The sequence below is a fragment of the Phocoena sinus genome, chromosome 12, assembly GCF_008692025.1.
Source record: "Phocoena sinus isolate mPhoSin1 chromosome 12, mPhoSin1.pri, whole genome shotgun sequence".
Classification (NCBI taxonomy): Eukaryota; Metazoa; Chordata; class Mammalia; order Artiodactyla; family Phocoenidae; genus Phocoena; species Phocoena sinus.
In genome coordinates, this window is record NC_045774.1 from 80,727,582 (window position 1) to 80,748,025 (window position 20,444).

The following is a 20,444-nucleotide window of genomic DNA, read 5'->3' on the forward strand; positions in this document are numbered from 1 at the left end:
GAGTGGGAAGCCTGGACCCCGATGATTAGCCCGGAGCGCACTGGACTTGAACTAGGCAACAAAACCATGATAGGAGTGAACGGGCCATGGGAACGGGCAAAGAAATATATCACACCAATGTGCCTTCGGGTTTTCTATTTACTTATCGGAACAGAAAAATTGCCCTTCACCAGTCTTGTGGTGCCGTGATTTCAGGGCAGTGCGTAATCTGTAGTTTGCACGTAGTGTATCTGATAAATTTCTGCTTGGAAATGAAGTAAAAACCTCAATAACCTGGAGTTAGGTAGGCCAGAGGGTGAAGTCTTATTGTAACTAATTAAAACTTTTTAAAAATTAAAGAAGCAATTTTTACTTGTACCAGGTGCTTGAAGTAGTCGAAAGCAGGGTGATGAAAAGTGGGCACTTCAAGGTCTGGGAACCTACTTGTACCCATGATGAGGGTAGAATAATTGTCCGTATATTTTACTTTTAAAGGCGGGACTGAGAGGCTGTAAGGTAGGTGCGAAAGCGTTTGGAAGCTGTTTATGTTTTTGAGTTGGTCAAAGCAAGCACGTTCCAAGTTTGCTGATTATTTTCACTCGTCTCCGGAAGGTGACAGGACAGGCAGGGAGACCTGGGTGCGCTCCTCAGAGACACGGGGCGGGGGGGGGAGGCCCCTCACGCGACAGCCCCTCACCCTTGCTCCTGCGTCTAAGGCGGCTCTCTTAGGGCTTTGTTGCTTTGCGTTCCAGAGCTCTAACATTCTGAGCCTCCATTCAAATAATTCCACTGCGGTTAATGATGCACACCGTGCAAAACTGCTAGTGGAACAGAAGGAGGGGGCGGTTCTAGGGCAGAAGGGGAAGATCCCTTTTGGAGCAGAAGCCCCCTGGTTGGGCAGCGCTGGGTAGGTGCTACAAATGGTCATTCTGAGCAGACAGGGGTTCCAGCATTTGGGGACCTGCTGGTCCCCACTTCTTATCACTCGTTTAGCAAACCCTTTTATTATAGCTGACACAAGGCTCATATGGGCTGGCGTCTGTTTTGATGTATCAAATTAAAAACATATAAAAATAAATATTCAGTATAATATCAAGTTAATTTTTCTCATGATACCCTCAACAACATTTGCAAATCTCTCCTCTTCCCCAGTTACCAATGGTTTCTTCAGCAACACTGGAAAAAGGTAATTTTTAATTTCAACCCCAAATCTGTATACGATCAGTTTCATCGACTGGGACCCAGTTAGTTCAGAACAAACCAGTTAGGACGAGATGAAAGCAGTCACACTAGCTGTTTCTAGACATCTTTTTAATGTTTTACTTTAAAACAAATAATCCCAGTAAAAGAGAGCAAAGGAAATTACATTTGAATGGTAGCTTGAAATGGATATGGTATTCCTGATTTATTTGTTTGCAGGAAACAGACAACTGCATTGTCATACACGACTTCCAGAACTGCTCACTTAAATGCACATAATTATATTAAATTAAGTTTCTCTTACAAAAACACAACCATGTCATTTTAAGGCAAAAAATAGCTTCTGGGGAGATAAGTTAACATTTATGGTATTTTCTCAATCTGGATGAAGTGACCTATTCACTTAGTTGCTCACTTGCATCATTCCTTATAGTTTGCTTTGCAAACAGGCATGAGAATTAGTCACTTTGTGCCTGATTTCCTCCTCTCTGTTAGACTTGTTTTACTGGCAGAATCACTGAGCCAAGGGGAGGCAAGAAAGGCACCTTAGAACAGGAGATAAAGACTTAAAAACTCAGTCAAGTGTCTTCTTTAAACGAAACTTGCAATCTACACGTGTTAATTTAGTTGAACAAAATGCAAACATTTAGATCAGACAGAGCAAAGTTTCTCAGTTCACCTCCTAGAAGGGATGTTTGCCAGGAAGCGGTAGCTTGATCAGCCCCCCGAACTGCAGAAGGCAGACGAACACGGACCCGAGAAAGCCGGCAGCTGATCAGCGCTCAGCTAAATTGTGCTTCGAGACACCGTCTGGGGTTGACCGAAGGGACTTTGCTAAGTGTTAAGTGGGAGGCTCCTCTCAGCTCCGCCGAGAGGAACAGAGCAGACACAACCCTCCAGTTTTCACACAAGACAACCGGCTTTCGACATCCAGGACTTTTTGCGCTATAGAGTAAGACAGACACAAAATGGTCATGGCTTGGATGTATGAAAGCTTTTCCTAACGTGATTTACCACGCGGGGCTGTGGGTAACCCTCAGTGATGGGCTTAGGTTTGTTTCTGAATCTTCCGTCTTCAGCAACGCCGGATGAACTGTACTATGTGTGAGGCCTAAAGAGGCCAAAGGAGGGGTCCCCCCCCCCGGCCCCCGTACATTCAGAGCTCCTGCTGCCAGTGGGGTTTGACCCGGACAGCGCGTGTCCAAGACTCAGTGCTACCCGGAAGCTGCTCTCTCCTGCCTCTTCCTCGGCTGACACCTGGAGAGGCCTGCCGTGCACGGCGGGGGTCTGGCTTCGGGTCAGTGGAGGTGTGTGTGTGTGTGTGTGTGTGTGTGTGTGTGTGTGTGTGTGTGTGTGTGTGTTGTGTACAACCTCCTTGGGAGGATGGATCACAACTTTGAGTGGAGACACGGGTAGATGAAACATTGCGTTTAATACTTTTTACTAACACTCTATGTTTCGAAAATGAAAATAATGGCTTCGAAAGCTTGAGAACCTCTTCTTAACTGGAGTGTAAAATTTAGACTCTCTTCTGCGTATCTCCAGCACCCAAGCACGCTCTGAATGACACGCTCCGGGGCAGTGTGCTAGGATCCCGGTGGGGCGAGAAGAGGAATGTTGCCAAATTTCAGTGTTTATCAAAAAGGACAGGGTCTTAAAAGGCTGAGAAGCGCATTTTGGGTGAGTGGAGAAGCGGTTTACTTGGGGATGTCGGCTGGTGAAGTCCAGAAGGGAAATTGTGGCAGGGAGTCCATAAGCCTGTGGAGAAGAAAAGTCGCGGGGGGAGTCTGGGGTGGAGAAACCCGGCTGGGGAGAGAGTTGGGAGGGACTTGGCGGGTGTCAGGGCATCTTCTGGCCTCTGGGTGGCCGGCGACAGCCCTGCTTGGTCCTCCTGGCCGCTGGGAAAGTTTTCCCGGAGGCAGCACTACCGCCAAGGAAAAAACGCTTCCTTTTTAAGTCCTTCTGTGGTGAGAGTCTAACCAGTGTTCTCTCGCTTCTCCTGGCCCTTTGGGTGCCGTTACCTTGGCTGAAGTTCTGACGGTCTGGGCTAGCGAGGCTGGTTTCTAACAAGCGGTCAACTTTGCTTGCTTTCTGGTACATACATTTCTCCTTTGGTGTCCCTTGGTCTTTTTGCTGCCATGCTATATTATTAAGTGCTTTGATTCGCAGACCCTGCCAGTGTTACCTGACTTTGAACCATAAAATGTTCGTACCAGGAAACTGAGCCAGTAATTTCAGATTGGGGGCAACATTCTTGGGAAGAATAGAAAATGTGCACTACAGTATAAAAAGTAAAGGACGTTTAGTTTTAGCCTTCCATATGCAAAATGTACTACCTAATAGCAAAAGACATTCAGGGCATATTAAAAAATAAATGCCTTTCAAAATTCTCTGCTTATGTATAAGAATAAGGGACGTTTAGGTAGTTGAATTCCTTAGCAATATTTGTTTTCTAAAAAATCAAGGTCTTTCCTTTTGGTTTGTTTCCCTCCCTCTCACGGCCCTGGAGGGGGAAGTCATTTTCTTGAGCTCACTTGTTTCCCGGTGTCGTGTCTGGATTCTTTTCAAGCCTTTTCCATCCCCGTCTCACTCACACGTCTGCTCCCAGGATCCTGCGTGTGTATCAGCCGTGGGAAGAGCCTCTCGCACTTGCCTGTAGTGGAGAGCGCTGCAGGACACACGGATCAGCCCTGCCCGGCCGGCTGTCCGCTTCTCAGGACTTGGTTTGCTTGTGTAGCAGCTGATGGCGCGAGCCGTCAGGGAATACGTTTCCACTGAAGTCAGATGTGTCAGAGTCAGCCTATTTGCCCCACTGGCCTTGACTTTCACTGTTTGCCCATTTTCTAACCGAAGAACATTCTCGTCATAAAGAACATGAAAATGACGTGCAAAGCTGCTGGCCACAGCGTTAAGTCACCAAAAGCACACGAACTGACATTCAAATTACATTAATAATAAAATGCCTGAATAGGAGCGGGTTGGCAAGTACGTCTTGGACAGGCAGCCGTTTCTGTGATTCCCCAATTCTGCTTTACTGGACACCCTATCAGCCGCTGATACTATGTTTACGTGTACGCACGTCATGGCCTAATTCTGAAACTGTATTCTGTGTTTTACCACAAAGCAGAAATGCCTGAAATTTGAAGGTGCTTACTCCCATCGTTTCAAAAGACAGAGTCCAATCTTATAAACGACCTGACCTTGACATTTTCACACACACCACAGCACCAGCAGTGTTGATTTCTCAGGAGTTTTAACGCGAGGTACCTTCCTGAATGAGGGGTAATGTTGTCCTACCTGGGAAGTTCAGCCGTCCCCTGAACATGCATTGTCATGCAATTAAAAGGTAACGGGCTTGGACACTGCCTTTCCTGCTCTTCCTGATTCTTGGGCATTCAACTTTTGAGAAGGGCTTCCCGAAGAGTTCATGCAGCGACGTGTATGGCTGAGAGGCTGCGGGGCAAGGGAAGCGAGCGAGGGCCTCATTTCAGCCTGGCATGGGCCCGGCCGAGGGCCTCCGCGGCTCCTGCGCTCCGAGATGATCGGGACCGTCCAGTCCTGAGACAGTCCGACGCCAGGGCGGGTTCCCGGGCCGGCGGCCCCGCGTGCAAGGCGCCCGACCCGGTCTCCTCCTGACCCGCCTCTTCATCAGTTATAAACAATTTGGATTCCCTCCATTTGGGGTAAAAATCTTGGCTGCCCCTGGAGCCGCTGGACTCGCTCCCCGACAGCGGCACGTCCAGGTCCTCCGCGGACCGGATCAGGTTCTGCACCGACGCCGACTTGCCCCGGTCCTGGGCCGCCGCGGGCCGGACAGATAGCAGGGCCGCGCCGTCCAGGTCGAGGCTCTGGCGCAGGGCGCGCTCCTTGGCGGCCTCGAGGCGGGCGGAGACGTCGGGGAGGCCTTCGTGCGGGCCCGCGGGGCCGGGGGCCAGGGCCCCCAGGGCGGGCAGCGGGGCTGGGATCTGCAGGGTGGCGGGAGCCGCCGGCCGGGCCGCGCCCACCCCCGCCGCTGCCGGGCCGTCCCCCGGGCTCCCGGGCCCCTGGGCCGCCGGGGGGCTCAGCGCGTACAAGGTCTGCGCGCCCAGCTCGCCAGGCGTGAGGATGAGCTGCAGGCCCCGAGCCAGGCCCGCGCTGGCCGAGCGGGGCAGGCGGCCGCCGGGCGGGGCCAGGCTCTGATAGTCCGAGGTCTGCTGACAGTCGAAAGGCGGGGTCTGCAGGGGGGCCAGTGCGAGGGCCGACGCGGAGCCTTTCCGCAGGGCCTGCTGGTAGATGTCCAGCAGGCAGTCCAGCTTGGCCTCGATGGACTGGACCTGAAAGAGGGGAAAACGTACACCTGTTGATAAGAAGGTAGAAAGCAGTCCGGCTGTGCCCGCACAGTGAAGTCTGGAGAGGTAAGTCGTACGCAGTCCTGACTGGGCGCCAGCGCAGGAGGCCCCTTCCAGCCGTGAGGGCGGGAACGGACGGCCGAGAGGCAGGACGCTCCGCCGTCCGTCCGCCTGGTCTCCACTGGCGCCCTTCTGCCTCCCCAGCCTTTAAAATTGCTTTTCAGGGGCTTCCCTGGTGGCGCAGTGGTTAGGAACCCGCCTGCCAAAGCAGGGGACACGGGTTCGAGCCCTGGTCCGGGAGGATCCCACATGCCACAGAGCAGCTAAGCCCGTGCGCCACAACTATTGAGCCTCCACTCTAGAGCCCACAAGTCACAACTACTGAAGCCCGCGAGCCACAGCTACTGAAGCCCGCGCACCTAGAGCCCGTGCTCCGCAACAAGAGAGGCCACCGCAATGAGCCCTCGCACCGCAACGAAGAGTAGCCCCCGCTCGACACAACTAGACAAAGGCCCGCGCACAGCGATGAAGACCCGACGCAAAGATAAAATAAAATAAATTACAAAAAAAATAAGATAAAATTGATGTTTCAAAAACCATATAAGCGCTGTACAAAGCAACTTCCAGACCCTCCTCCCCGATCAGGTTGCCCTTCCTCAGCCTCTTCTCTGAAGACATTCTGGGACTTTACTGCTGCCTAGCAGGGAACTGATTCTGTAAGAAATCAAGACCCTAGATACTGGGACTTCCCTGATGGTCCAGTGGTTAAGACTCTGCGCTTCCACCGCAGGAGGCCCGGGTTCCATCCCTGGTCAGGGAACTAGATCCCACAAGCTGTGCGGTACAGACAAAAAAAACAAAAAAAAGACCCTAGATATCAATCTAGGCGATTCTAAATTTAAAAATAAAGGTATAAAATGCTTGGAATATTTATAATTAAATTGGGGGAGCATTTTGATTTCTAAAAACTGTCTTTGTATGAGATGATACACTCTCAGGGTCAACAAACATTCAGTGCACTACCATAGTTATTATGCTTTTTTAAAAAATTGACATAAGAGAGACAATGAAATAACCAAAACACAAATAAAAACTAGATCTTTGTTATTCTACTGTTGGAAGTCTATAGTTGTTTGCAGTTCGAGTATTAATTGATGAGAGGAAATTTTCTATTTCTTATATGGAAATCCAGGTGTTTTAGAGAAACACTGTCTATGCATAAAGAAAATTTAATTTATTTGCTCTTTCTTGATTTTATTCCTTTTAAAATCTATTACTCACTAAAATACATCCAACTGCCTATAATCAGTTTTGATTAAAAAAAATTCTGGCTACTTCACTCCTATTAGAATGGCCGTCAAAAAAAAAAAAAAAAAAAAAAAGAATGGCCGTCATCAAAAAGATAAGAGATAACAAATGCTGATGTGGGTGTGGAGAAAAGGGAGCCCTCCTGCACTGTTGGTGGGAATGTCAACTGGTGCAGCCACTGTGGAGAACAGTATGGAGGTTCCTCAGGAAATTAAAAATAGAGCTACCACATGATCCAGCAATTCCACTGTTGGGACTATATCCAGAGGAAACAAAAATGAACTCAAAAAGATGTCTGCAACCCCATGTTCATAGCCAAGACTCAGAGACAAGTGTCCACTGCAGATCAATGGATAAATAAGTTGTGGTGTGTGTATATATAAATATACACAATGGAATATTACTCGGCCATAAAAAAATGAGGAAATCCAGCTATTTGCAACAACAGGGATGGACCTGGAGAGCATAATGCTAAGTCCAATAGGTCAGGCAGGGAGACACGAATACTGTACGATCTCACTTATGTGGAATTTACGACAAAAAACAACCCCCTTCCCAAACACATAGAAAAAGGATCAGATTCATGGTGACCAGAGGCAGCGGGTGGAGGGAGGGGACCGGAGGCAGGTGGCCGGAAGGTACCGATTCCTAGTTATAGATAAACAAGTGCTGGGGGTGCGATGCACAAGGGGATGACTATAGCTAATGCTGCTGTGTGGTACCCAGGAAGGTGTTAACAGAGTAGATCCTAAGGGCTCTCATCACAAGGAAAACAAGTTGTTTTCTTTTCGTGCTTTCCTTTTTATTGTGTCTCTATGAGACGATGGAGGCTAAGCTTACTGTGGTCATCATTCACAGTATATGGAGGTCAGACCATTATGTCGTATGCCTTAAACTTATACAGCGATACGCGTCAATTATATCTCAATAAAACTGGAAAAAAATCTGGCTAAAAAGTTCAGCAGTTTAGTTGAGCTGTACCTGTTTTTCAACCTTGACCACTCGGCCGAGCATGCTGAGGTCATCTGTGGTCTCATGTTCTGCGGTTATTTTCTCTCTGCTCTTCTTATCTGATGTGATTTGCCCTTTTCCAAGAATTTGATCCACACTAGCAGAGAAAGAGATCTGATTATGAGTGCTGAAGGTGGACACTGCCCTAGGCTGGAAGGAAGGGTTTTGAAAAGAAAAATACAATTATCTCTATTTACGTAAGAGGAAATAAAAATGAACTTCTTCCAGCTGACGTGCTTATTTTCTTCACATGAAAATTACACGAGGTTAATTTTCTCATTATTCTAGTCCATGATGAAATCACTTATGGCTGATCTTCTGGAGGCAAAAATGTCCTAAACTACCAAGTAATTTGTCTGTTTCCACCCCTGACCAGGTGTTTCTTGAATTCAACCACTTAAAAATGACAAAATCATAATTATGACTATTTCACGTTAATAATAGGACAGATTTTTCAGTGACCATTTATCATACATCTGACATATGGAAGATAAGCAGGTAAGAAAGCTGTAGTCTCCATCTCAGGATTTCTAGTTGGACAGTATACACACATCACACAGGCAAGAAACTCCAGATGAGTTCTGCAAATTCTGCAGCAGTTGAACTTTATAGAAACATTGGGAGGGAACTGTACTCAATATTTTGCAATAACCTATAAGGGGAAAGAATCTGAAAAAAGAAGATATAAATGCACGTATAACTGAATCACTTTGCTGTACACCTGAAACTAACACAACATTGTAAATCAACTATACGTCAATAAAAACAAAGAAACAACAAAACCAATTGAACAAACATATGTTAAATGAAAAGATCCTGTTTGTAATGTTATGGCATTCTCTCCAGGTCAAGTGATTTCTGGAAATTATCAATTTAGTTTAAAGGTATCTTACTTTAAAAAACATTAATTCCTTCACCCTCAGAAAAATAAAACTTTACCAGAAAATCATAAATAATCATAGGAATAAATACAGGATCCTAATTTACATTTAACCTTTGTTTTAAATGATTAAATGGACGCTATTTACAACTATTTCTACAATGCAGCATGAAATAAAATTTAAATTGAAGATTTTACAGTGTATTTTAACTAGTGACCCTATCACTATGAAGAAAAATAAAAGAAGACCAATTACATTTGTAATAAACAAACAAGCAAACAAAAACGTTGGGAGCCTTAGGTAGTTCTGTGAAAGGACTTGGAAAACCTTGGCTACCCGCGCAGAGACTGTAACAGGATCACAGGTGATTTAAAACAGTTTCCAAGGAGACCTAGTCAGCCTGAAGTGGACACTTGCTCTCTTCCCTTTTGTGTGTGTTAGAGCTGAATTATAAGGAATATTGACTCAACTTTCCAGTTTACCTTGTGTGCACAGGACTACAGGCAGTCATGACATCTAATCCATTCAACTGCCGCTCTACAAGGACTGGGTCATTTGGTCATCTCTGGGTGCCCAGGGTGCCCAGCACACATTGCAGGTTCAATACTTACCTGCTGAATGAAATGAACAAAAAAACCCTGTGATTTCTGTAACTAATGTTATAGAAATCAACAGGTGTTTTACCAAGGGCCTAGTATATGCCTCACCCTGGGCTAAGTGTGCTCTGGGCATAGACAAACATTGAAGACTCAGTCCTTGTGTTTTAAGAACTGTTCAATCGAATGCTGGTAGTTGGGGCCTGATAGTGAAGCAAGGCTGTTAAAAAAAATGAAACTGACTAAATATTTCAGCTTCAAGATGACACAATCAAACACATGTTTGAAATAACATACTGAACTCATTTCTTTCAACCACTAGAGAAGATGCTCCCTGGCAAGACGGTGTGTATCTAGCCCCGTGCAGGACAGGCATGAAGGGAAGGGCCCAGACTGGGTCCAGGGCCAGGGGAACAAGCTTCCCACAGGGCAGCAGTATAAGAGTCAACGCTGGGTGCTCAGTTTGACTCTCCGGCACAGTGTTCCAAGGTGAGGCGCGCTTTTACTCCCTGCAGTGGACTCTACTCGCTTTAGGGGCTCAGAGGAGGGACAGGTCTGTCTTTGTGGGCTGGATGGTGGGTCAAGTTTAACGAAGGAGAAAGACTAGCTTTCCTCTGAAGGATTCAGGCGATAACGGAAATGACGGCCGCACCAACCATTAACACTCCCCGAGCACTCGGTGAGCCTGCATTAACTCATTCAATCCTCACCACGACCCTAGGCAGCCACTGCCAATACCCTATTTTCACAGGTGAGACACTGAGACACTGTCGATACATTGAGGCTTTTAATGACTGATTTACTTTTAAATAAAATCTACGTTTCAACGCAAAAGTCCAGCTGTTCACTAAAAAGAGAGTTAGAAACATGGAATTCAAGAGTTTTCTCTACTAGGGAGACGTTCCTCCCAGACAGTTCCTGTGCCTGTTCCTGTAAAACAAGTAACCCTCGCGTTGCTCACCGTGTTTGCAGGCTTTTAATTCTGCACAGCATGTCCAGGTGACCAGCAGAATACTGTTCGATGACGTCTTTTACGTCATACGGGCGTAATGTTTCCTTAAACTTCCGTTTTGCGACGTGAAACTTCATAATTCTGTAAGAGCAACATACTACATATGAATCTTCATAACTTCACTAAAACACCCAAATGGCTCACTAGTATACAGAGGAAACTCTGGGGGAAAAACGTCATGCGTCAAATTATTTTAAGCTCCTGCAGAAATGCAACATGAAAGCCCGAGATTACAGTGGACAATTTAAGAATATCTCCTGTGAGGCACAGCTTGAATGTAGAAAAACACACTAAAAAAGAGACTAAACATTAATAAGTCTTGCACCTTTTTAATGTCCATTGAAACCCTGAATTAAAATCAAAGTCAAAATGCAATTCTACCTTTTCCATGTAACCCCAAGAAGTCCAAGATCAACACCCAGTGAATGCATCCCTATAAAAATATAAAAGTTGGGCTTCCCTGGTGGCACAGTGGTTGAGAGTCCGCCTGCTGATGCAGGGGACACGGGTTCGTGCACCGGTCTTGAAAGATCCCACATGCCGCGGAGCGGCTGGGCCTGGGAGCCATGGACGCTGAGCCTGCGCGTCCGGAGCCTGTGCTCCGCAACGGCAGAGGCCGCAGCGGTGAGAGGCCCGCGTACGCAAAAAAAAAAAAAAAAAAAAGTTATAATGGTCTTTTATGTAACTATATACATTTTTGAGATGCAGATGTGCTACGAAACTCTCATTCTCTTTAGGGAAATGTACATTTGTATAGAAATTTATGAAAAATTTCATAAATTATTTCTGCAGAATACTGCTCAATTAGGTACCCAAGGGTTTATTTTTGTTTTTTTTCAAACATAACACATTCATCAACTAAGCTGGATGTCTAAACTCTTCAGAGCCAGAGGTTTTATTTATTTATTTGGCCGCACCGAGTGGCATACGGGATCTTAGTTCCCCGACCAGGGATCGAACCCATGTCCCCCGACGTGGAAGCATGGAGTCTTAACCACTGGACCGCCAGGGAAGTCCCTCCTTTGCCCACCAGAGGTCTTTTTAATTACAATGTCTCCCCCAACGTGGACTCCGTGTTTTAAAACAATACTTCGTCAATAAATTTCATGACGTCGTGAACAGCGAAGCTGCTTAAGATAACCAGTTACTGCAATAACTGGATATAATTCCTGGGGAAAGCAAAGCAGTACAGCATTTTAATGAATCTGTCCAGCCTTACTGCAGGTAAATGTTAAACTTGTTGGTGTTTATTCAACTATTAATTGGCTCATAGACTCTTATTATCACGCTCACGGGTCCCAGGCTGAAGATCAGTCAACTAGGCGCTATGAACCAAAACTTATTGTTCCTTGGAGGAAAGTGGGAAGATTAGGGACAAAAGTAGCGTTTAAGTGGAAAATTACCTATCCTAAGCGATAGCTGATTGCAACTGGTTATAAAGCCCCAAACTCAATCCTGGAATTGTATTGTTACCTTCAATCTGACTGTCTCCTAATCATGCCTGAACCATTTGTCCTTAATGTTCTTACCCCCTTTCTCTACCACGTTGGTTTTCCCTGGCCTACGGGGTGAGCATCAGGTTCCCTAGCACATCCTGCAAGGCCGTGGGTGGCCTGGCCTCTGCCCCGCCCCTCTCACCTCATCCTCGTTCACTTCCTCTTTGGAACTCGAGGGCTTTCCTCTTCCTGAAGTCCTACAGGATACTTAAGACTCGGTTCTAACGTCGCTGTTTTAATGGACATTTCTGCAATTCTTTCCAAGCAGTTAGTCACTTGTCTATTAACCTTCGTTTTAGTAACTAACATGCCACACTGATTACTTGCTTATATAAGGCCTCCACCAGGCTGTAGGATGTCCTTGACTGCAGGGCTGTCTCTGTCGGTCTGGAGGCTCCGCCTGGCTAGGGAAGGGGGTGACGGGCGGAGGTAGCGCCCCTCTTCTCCCCAGGCGATCGTCCATCTCCACCTGCTCTTCTGCCTGCAGCCCCACACCAGCCCTTCCAGATTCTCTCGTCATCAAAGTGCTCATTTCTCAGAGGTCTGTCTTGGCACACTACCCGAAATGCTAACTGTTCAGGTTCAGCTCAAGCACGGACCTCTCCAGGAGATTCACTGAGGTCAGAAGCTGTGTTTTTCATCCCAGCAGCTCATAAGCTCCCTGGCAAGGATCAGCGATTCAGTACATGCTCGCTGAAGAAACGGATGTGAACGAGCTCCTCTCTGGTCACCCAAAGCTGTTCATGCTGTTCTGTGCCAAGGCAGACTCCTGACACCTTCTGAACAGAACAGATCTGAGCTCTTCGAGGCACATTTCAGGGAGACCATAAGACTCTGACTCTCTTTCGTGAATACCGAAAACTTTCTAAAGTAAAACAAATTTGTGTATTCATTAATGATTAGGACTCTGCCTGATTCAGAAAAGAATCCGTTAAATGGAGATGCTTCTGAAAACCATGAAAATATAGTATTCTTTTCCCTCAAATTACTAACGTAGTTTGGATTTCACAGAACAACGAAATCACAAATTATAAGATATCATTATGAGAAAGTAAGGAGAAAGGAAAAAACATTGAAAGTCAAGGAATAAATGACACCATAACCCAGTAAGTACCAAATGTAAAGAGAGTGCTAACAGCAAAACGAAACCATCCAAGGTGGGGGGCGGGGGAGGGCCTGGTGGGAAAGTAATTCAGCTGCTGAATGAGTTTTATATATCACAGGACCATCAAGAACACAGGGATGAACACATGTGGTTAAAGTCTGAACAGAGTATAAGCTTAGTTTTCTGTTCCTAAGAGACTGCTGTAGATGCTTCCAAAACTCCTGTGTGTCAGGCCTGCTCCAGGAGGGCAAGGATGGGAGGCGTGCTCCCTGCCCACCTTGGCCACTGTATGATGACCCTTCTGAGCCAAGACCCCGGTCATCAGGGCCGGGCGATTCGAGATGGTTATACCATCCAGTCACCTCCGCTTCCCTCCCTCCACCCAATCCCCTCGCCTTTCCAGGGACTGCACTTGGTTTTCGTGGTTGAAATCAGAAGGTAGAGAGTGGAAGATCTGGGAGACTAAGCTAAGCCCCCTCACTTCCCTGGTCCCGCTGGATGTCTAGAATGGCTTCTGTCTCTGCCCACAACGAGCTTGACCCGAGTACTCAGGATCCTTGTCCTGGACACGGCGCTGGCGGTGGGAGGTGAAGTACTCGTCCTCCCACCCCACCGCCTCCCTTGGGGTGGGTCTCCCATCACTGTGCCCTTGCCGAACAGCTGGCCCTGCCCTGAGCCCTTTGCCTCCATTATGTCAACATGAAGCCCTAAGAGTTCTCCACCTTTGATATCTGGGTCTAGCGAGGGCTCTGGAGGTCGGGTAACCTGTCCAAGGTCACACAGCTAGTACGAGGCCCGTGTTGCTGATACCCCACTAAGCTCGCACCACAGGGCAGCTCCTGGGCAGGCACACTTGTAAAGGTTCAGGGGAATGTCCAGCTGTCCGCTGACCTCCTCCTGTCTCCTCTGTGTGCCCTCTGACCCTCACACAAGTAAACCCGAGGCCACGTTAGTCTATTCATCTCACTGCCAGCTCTGTCTTCCCAGGGGGTCCAGTGCACTCTGCCCTTGAACTGGCCCCCTTCCTTCCCTCCAAGGCCCCTCCCAAGAATCAGGCCTGGGCCAATGTGGGTTCCCCACCCCTAATAACTGTAATGTTTCCCCTTTTGTCGCAAATTCTAGGGGTCCTCTGCTTACTCTACCCAAGTTGTAGGATATACACACTGGTCTCATTGGTCATCGGTTTGCTTTACTGTGTACGTTTCCCAGCTACCAGCTGCCCATGATGCACTTAGCTTCTGCGAAGTGGAGTGAGTAGGCCGTTTTCTGCTTATCTGCAGGAAGAAATGAAGCCCAGGGTTCAATAATTCTAGATTTCAGGAAAGACATGAAGATGATGACAATTGAGGAAAATGTCCAAAGTGGCTATTAGACTATGAATTTGAAAGGCCTTTTAATTCTTCGACTTCTTTTTTCTCTCCCAGACCATTCCATGTCAGGTACTAAGCCTTCCGACTATGCGGTGAAGGGAAAAGGTGAGAGCTGGGGTTGGAGAGCCCCGAGTTGGGAGGAAGCTTGGTTCACACAGGCAATCCTGAATGTTATGTATCTCCGCCCTCCTAACGCAGCTGGATGTAAATCAGAGGGACCCAAAGTCTAGACGAGGGGTTGGAAGTTCTTTGTGTAAAGGGCCAGGCTGTAGGTCACATGATCTCTGCTGAAGCCACCCGTGTCTGCACTGTAGCATGAGAGCAGCCACAGGCAGTACGTACACGAGAGAATGTAGATGTGTTCCAGTAAAACTTTATTTACAAACACAGCATTGGGTTGGCTTTGGCGCCACCCTGTCGTTTGCTGACCTCTGGTGTAGACACAAGGAAATGCCTTGAGGCCAGGCAGAAAAAAAGGCAGAAAACTTTAATGGACGCTTATAAAAGAAGTTTAATATGATCTATGTATTGCCTGGTAGAAAGGAGTGTTTGGGCAAATCATTCCGGAGTAAAATTCAGACCTTTAGAGTACATTTAGTGATTAAAATGACAACACTGCCAGGCGGCACTTGGCAGTATAGTCTGCAAGATGGGGACTCCTGTCGGCCCCAATCTGCAGATAAGGAAACTGAGGCCAAGAACGGTTAAGTAAGTCGCCTGAGGTTACACGCTGGTAAGCGTGGGATCTGAGCCAGTGTGGCTCCAGTGCTGAGCTCTTAATCACAATGTTTACTATTGTCTTAATGCTAAGGTGTTAATATTTTAACAGAATATAACAGCACAGAAGAGATACTTTGGTATGAAAGGGCTCTTTTTGCCACACGCCTGGCACATACTGAATGGCTTGTCCTTACTGGTGCTGTTGGAAGGGCCTTCGGAGGAGGACAGAAGGCGGGGCAGTAGGTTGCACTCTCACTGCCTTTTCCTCATGAGGGCAAACTCCACCCCTGGAGCTCATACAGCAGCCAAGGGCAAAAGACCGTGAAGCCATTCTCCTCCGATGCTGCGGGTACCTAAGAGGCTAGGAATCCCGGAGGAGACCTACGCTCGAAACAGACATGCTCCGCTGTGACCACTAGAGGGGGCGAGAGATTCGCCACAAACCTCAACTGGCAACTGGCTTGAAACGGAAGAAATCTGCTCAAGCGATTTTCTGAGCGCAAAGAAATAACCACAGCAAAGTTAAACCCCGGGTGGAATATAGGCTATATATACACACAACACATGTGCACTTATAAGGAAGTGTAGGTGCATTTGTTGTACTGCCACGAGTTACAGAATCTTGCAAAAGTCTTGTCCCAGGCCTCTGAGTCAGGGTAAAAACCCTGCATACGAATATGCAGAGATAAGAACGACTAGAAAACAGAAGCGGCGGTGACTGTGCCACCACCAGACGGACGGACAGGCGGCCGACAGCCAGACCTCGTGCGGGCGGAGGGCTCAGCCGACTGGACCAGGGAGGCGGCTTGATGGGCTTTACGTACAGGCAGAGTCCCCAGGCCCCCGCTGCCCCTTGCCATCAGCCAGGGAGCCTAAAACACGCCGACGCCTGGGTCCCACCTCCAGAAACGTCATTTAATTGATCCAGAGGCTTTATAAACCTCCTCGGGTGATTGGAACCCGCAGCCCAGGCTGAGAACGACTGACAGGCGGTGGGACTGGGGTGGGACTGGGCTGGGTTAGGAAAGAGTGACGGCGGGTCCGTGTCGTCTTCTGAGTCACACAAATCGTGCCCACGAGGCAGCGCGTCCGTGTGCCTGGGTGTCAGACCCCCAGTCACACACAGCCCAGTGCTTTCTGCCCCCGCTTCCGGAGTAAGACCCGAAGTTCCGCGCGAGAGCCAGCTAACAAGTCCCATTAGCTTCTCAAGGACTGCCTTGGACGGGGAAGCAAGTGCCGGGTGACGGGTCCATTCATTCTTTCAATAAATAGTCATCGAGCTCCTACCACGGTGTGTGTGTGGGCCCCGGCTGTGCTGGGAAGGAGCTGAAGAAGCCTCCAGGGACCACGTGGCCGCTGTCCGTCCCTCTGCGGCGTCCTGGTGGGAAGAACAGTCCCCTCGCCAGGAGCTCTAACAGGAGTCAAGAGCCCATGTGCCCAGAGCCTGGGGCCCTGGACGAGCTCAGGGTGGTTGCTTCCCTGTGCGATGCTGGAAAGAGGGACTGAATCAGTCACTCGTCATACATTCACTGAGTGCCTACGACGTGCCAGGCTCCGTGCTGGAGGCCGGGGATCGGTCAGGAGGGCAGGCAGACAAGCAGGAGAGGAGTGTGTACCCCAGACTTCTCCCGCATGCACCCCCATCTTGGGAGAGATGACCAAATTCCTCAGGGCTCAGAAATGGCTGCCTGATGTCCCAGACCTCATGTTTTTGGTGTGGATGCACTCCACTTCATGTCACTGCATCGTGTCCGTCACCTCTACTGAGGAGTGTTCCATACCCACCTCTTTCGCTGTTCAGCAAATTCAATCTCCTGATTCTGACTCCCCAGGAGAGATACAGCATCTGTCTGCCTGAAGAGGAGGGGCCTGGGGCTCGTCCTGCAAGTGACCCAGGGCCTCTGGTCGCTGACCCTCTCCGGAGGCAGCCCTCTCGAGCCTTTTAGAGTCCAGTCAAGGGGCGCTGCTGATCACGGGGCAGATTCGGCAGCCAACTAGGCTCAGAACTTGATAATGTGGGTCACCACCCAAGGCGTGTGGATCACTAGTTGCGTGATTCATTAATGTTATTTTCCTGTTAATACATAATCGTGACCCAGTAATACAGGTCTGCATTTGTGTATACGGTATCTAGACTTTGAGACTCTTCGAAACTAGCTATAGAATCGCATACCGAGACTCCTTTACCATCCTGTCATCTCAGACTGGGCTACTAGCCAGCGACTAAGGAACCCCTGGGCTGCCTGGATGCGCTGGCCAGTCTCATTTTCTTGCTTTCAGCTCTTGATAGAGACGTAAATTAGCCCCACTGTATACAGTCTACCAGGTGTCCTCACGAAAGGGGCAGGCAGATACCTCCCTTGGCTGACTTAGGGGTCGGGAAAGTTCTGTGGTCACATTGTTCCCATCACTGGGAGTAGGGTTTTTCTTCTAATGCTTAATATTGGTTTAGATTCAGGATTTAGTAAGTTCTTCTGTTCATTCTGTTTGGTCTTCTTTTAAAGAGATAAGAGTAGTAAAATGCAAGTAAGAACTTCTGTATACAAGCAAGTGTACAAATGGGTAAGCTTCCTTCCTTGGATTTTTGTGAGCACTAATACGGTAACTACATTTGGGCATTTTATTTTCCTAGGAGTATAAAATCCTGTGTAAATTTTAAAGTGTGGAACAAATAAGTAAATAAACAAAGTGCCCATACATGCTGATTGCTCCTGAATAGTTTTTGTCTCAGCAATGAATAGGAGATTCAGTTTAAATTATAGCCAAATAAAGGGTTAAAAATTAGATGCTGCAAAGTAAGTGCGTTTTCGGTGAACACACTGGTGTAATGCAGCCTCAGGGCAAATGCCGTCACAAGCAATTATCTTCAAAACAGAAACAAACAAAAAATATTCCAGGGCTTCCCTGGTGGCACAGTGGTTGGGAATCCACCTGCCAATGCAGGAGATACGGGTTCGATCCCTGGTCTTGGAAGATCCTACGTGCTGAAGAACAACTAAGCCTGGGAGCCACAACTACTGAACCCACGTGTCACAACTACTGAGTCCGCGTGCCTAGAGCCCGTGCTCCGCGACGAGAAGTCTGCGCACCGCAACCAAGAGTAGCTCCCGCTCGCCGCAACTAGAGAAAGCCTGCGTGCAGCAACGAAGACCCGATGCAGCCAAAACTAACTAAATAAGTTTTTATATAAATATATATATATATAAATATATATATATAAAAAGAATATTCCAGGGAGTATATTAGCTGATTAAAAAAATCTCATAAATGATCCATAAAATATTCCCCAGCAGCGTCCTGTACTGTCACGTGTCACAGACTTGGCTGTCCAGAATGACTTCATAGCAACTTGCAAACTCACCATCTCTGCTAAAACAGCAGAGACGCCATCAGCAAAGTTAGGGACTGGTGATGATTAAACAGCTTGCGGACTTAACAGAAACCCACAGTGGCAAACATGTGCCTCTCCTTCTCTATTTGCGGGGTATTCTTGCCTGAAGTTTGAAGTGAGGTTTAAGAAGGATGCAGAGCTGAAAATACATTTTAGAGGAGAACGTGCACGCCTCCTGGAGTAGGTGGAGCACAGGGCGAGAAAACCCGAAAACCTCAGCACTCGCGCCGGGTGACAGCAAGGCCCACTTTGCACACCCTCAGAAGCTGACACGTCATCGGTGGCTCTTCACTTGGCTGATCAGACCCGAGCGATTTCAGAAGAGCCCATGTTGAGTCTTCGCTAGTTATAAAGAAATTCTTGATGCCTCACCTACGTTCCTATTAGCGTGAAAGATTCTCATAGGTAATTTGAAAAAATGGCTTTACAATCTGGCTTCAACCTTTTTTTAAAAAATTTATTTATTTATGTTTGGCTGTGTTGGGTCTTCGTTTCTGTGCGAGGGCTTTCTCTAGTTGCGGCGAGCGGGGGCCACTCTTCATCGCGGTGCGCGGGCCTCTCGCTGCTGTGGCCTCTCTTGTTGCGGAGCACAGGCTCAGTAGCTGTGGCTCACAGGCCCAGTTGCTCCGCGGCATGTAGGATCCTCCCAGACCAGGGCTCGAACACGTGTCCCCTGCATTGGCAGGCGGACTCTCAACCACTGCGCCACCAGGGAAGCCCCTTGGCTTCAACCTTTTTTGCCTCTACTGAGTTTTTCTCCAAAGCTCCCGGTGATTTCCTTGGTGCCGCTTCCCAGGGACCTCCTGGAAAGGAGTAGGTCCCCTTTCTCTTCTTGACCTCCAGCAGCCTTTCATACGGTGGACCCGCCTTCCGCTCCCAACGCTGCCCCGGCTCCGTCCTCCGCGTCTCCTGGTTCCTTCTGTCTGGCTGCCCCAAGTCCCTCTGGATCAGCGCCTTCTCTCTTCCGCAGCTCCTCACGGTTCCTGAGCCGGAGATTCTGTGAGGACCACCATCTCTCTTGCCTCCACGCTCTCCAGGGGACGCTTCTGGAAACCACCCACGTCTGCGCTGACGACCACCAAGGCTGTCCTGGTTCCAGGCATCTCTCCTGGGCTTCAGATCCAGGGCTCCACCTGCCTGCTGGGCGGCCCCTCCAGTGGCACTCGCAACAGTGCGCCGTCTCTACCCGTCCCCTTGCCCCAGCGCCCAGGCGCCTGTCTCACCCTCGATTCCTCCCCTCCATCCTCTCCAACCATTGAAGTCCAAACCCTGGCATCATCCCTGCTTCCCTTCACCGTGACTGCGTGGTCCCGGCCCCCGCAGATCCAGGGCTTGTGACAACGAGTGTCCCTTCTTCCCAGCCCGCTCCCGCGCTCCAGTCAGAGTCACCGTCCTGAGGGCGGGAGCGCAGCGCCAGCCTGGAGGAGTGACTTCCGCACGTGCGCCCTCCAGCTCTCCGGCCCGGCGCCGGCTCCCCTCGGCCTGGCCTCTTCTCCCCCGTCCCCTCCCCGCCCCCTGGCTCTAGGTCACTGCAGCCGCCTAGACACACACGCGGGGCCCACACGACGGCCCCTCCCGGCTCCAAGCAGGGGCCCCCTCCTCCTTACTGTTTGCCCCTGTGCCCAGCGCACGGGAGAAGTGATACATCTTGTTTCAGCGCAGGATCCGACCCCCTGGGAGGGTCTTTAAAGGGCGTCCTGAGGCCTGTGTGGATGGGGGCGGCAGAAGAGAGTCACGCCCACCTCTCAGGCCCACTGGACTTCGTGGGACGGCCCTGCGCGGCAGCGAGTCACCCACAGGGGCTGTGGGGACACTGCCTCGTGCTGGGTGAAGAAACAGCCCTTCCAGCCCCTAATGGCGGCGGTGCTCTGGGCGAGTGCTCAGCGCAGGGCCTGGTGAGGAGGAAACTGTAAGGGGAGACATTGGGCGCTTCCTGGGGGAGGGGGTGGGTGCAGGCAGGCAGGCGCCCCCAGGTGCGAAAAAGGAGCGCTCCTTTCACGTGGGCCGCGACGGCAGGCGGAGCTCAGAGAGGAGGGGTCTGGCCTGA

General features: G+C 49.0%; 1 protein-coding gene across 2 annotated transcripts in view; it reads right to left on the bottom strand.

Moving 5' to 3' along the window:
* Positions 1–1,297: 1,297 nt before the first annotated feature.
* Positions 1,298–20,444, bottom strand: part of KCNQ5 (potassium voltage-gated channel subfamily Q member 5) — a 585,721-nt gene continuing 566,574 nt past the window's right edge. For both annotated transcript variants that reach the window (XM_032651575.1, XM_032651574.1), the window contains 3 exons: positions 10,265–10,396; positions 7,797–7,923; positions 1,298–5,492 (listed from right to left, as the gene is read on the bottom strand). In XM_032651575.1, the coding sequence (XP_032507466.1) occupies positions 4,662–5,492; positions 7,797–7,923; positions 10,265–10,396 (1,090 nt within the window). In that variant the 3' untranslated portion in view covers positions 1,298–4,661. The remainder of the gene's footprint in view (positions 5,493–7,796; positions 7,924–10,264; positions 10,397–20,444) is intronic.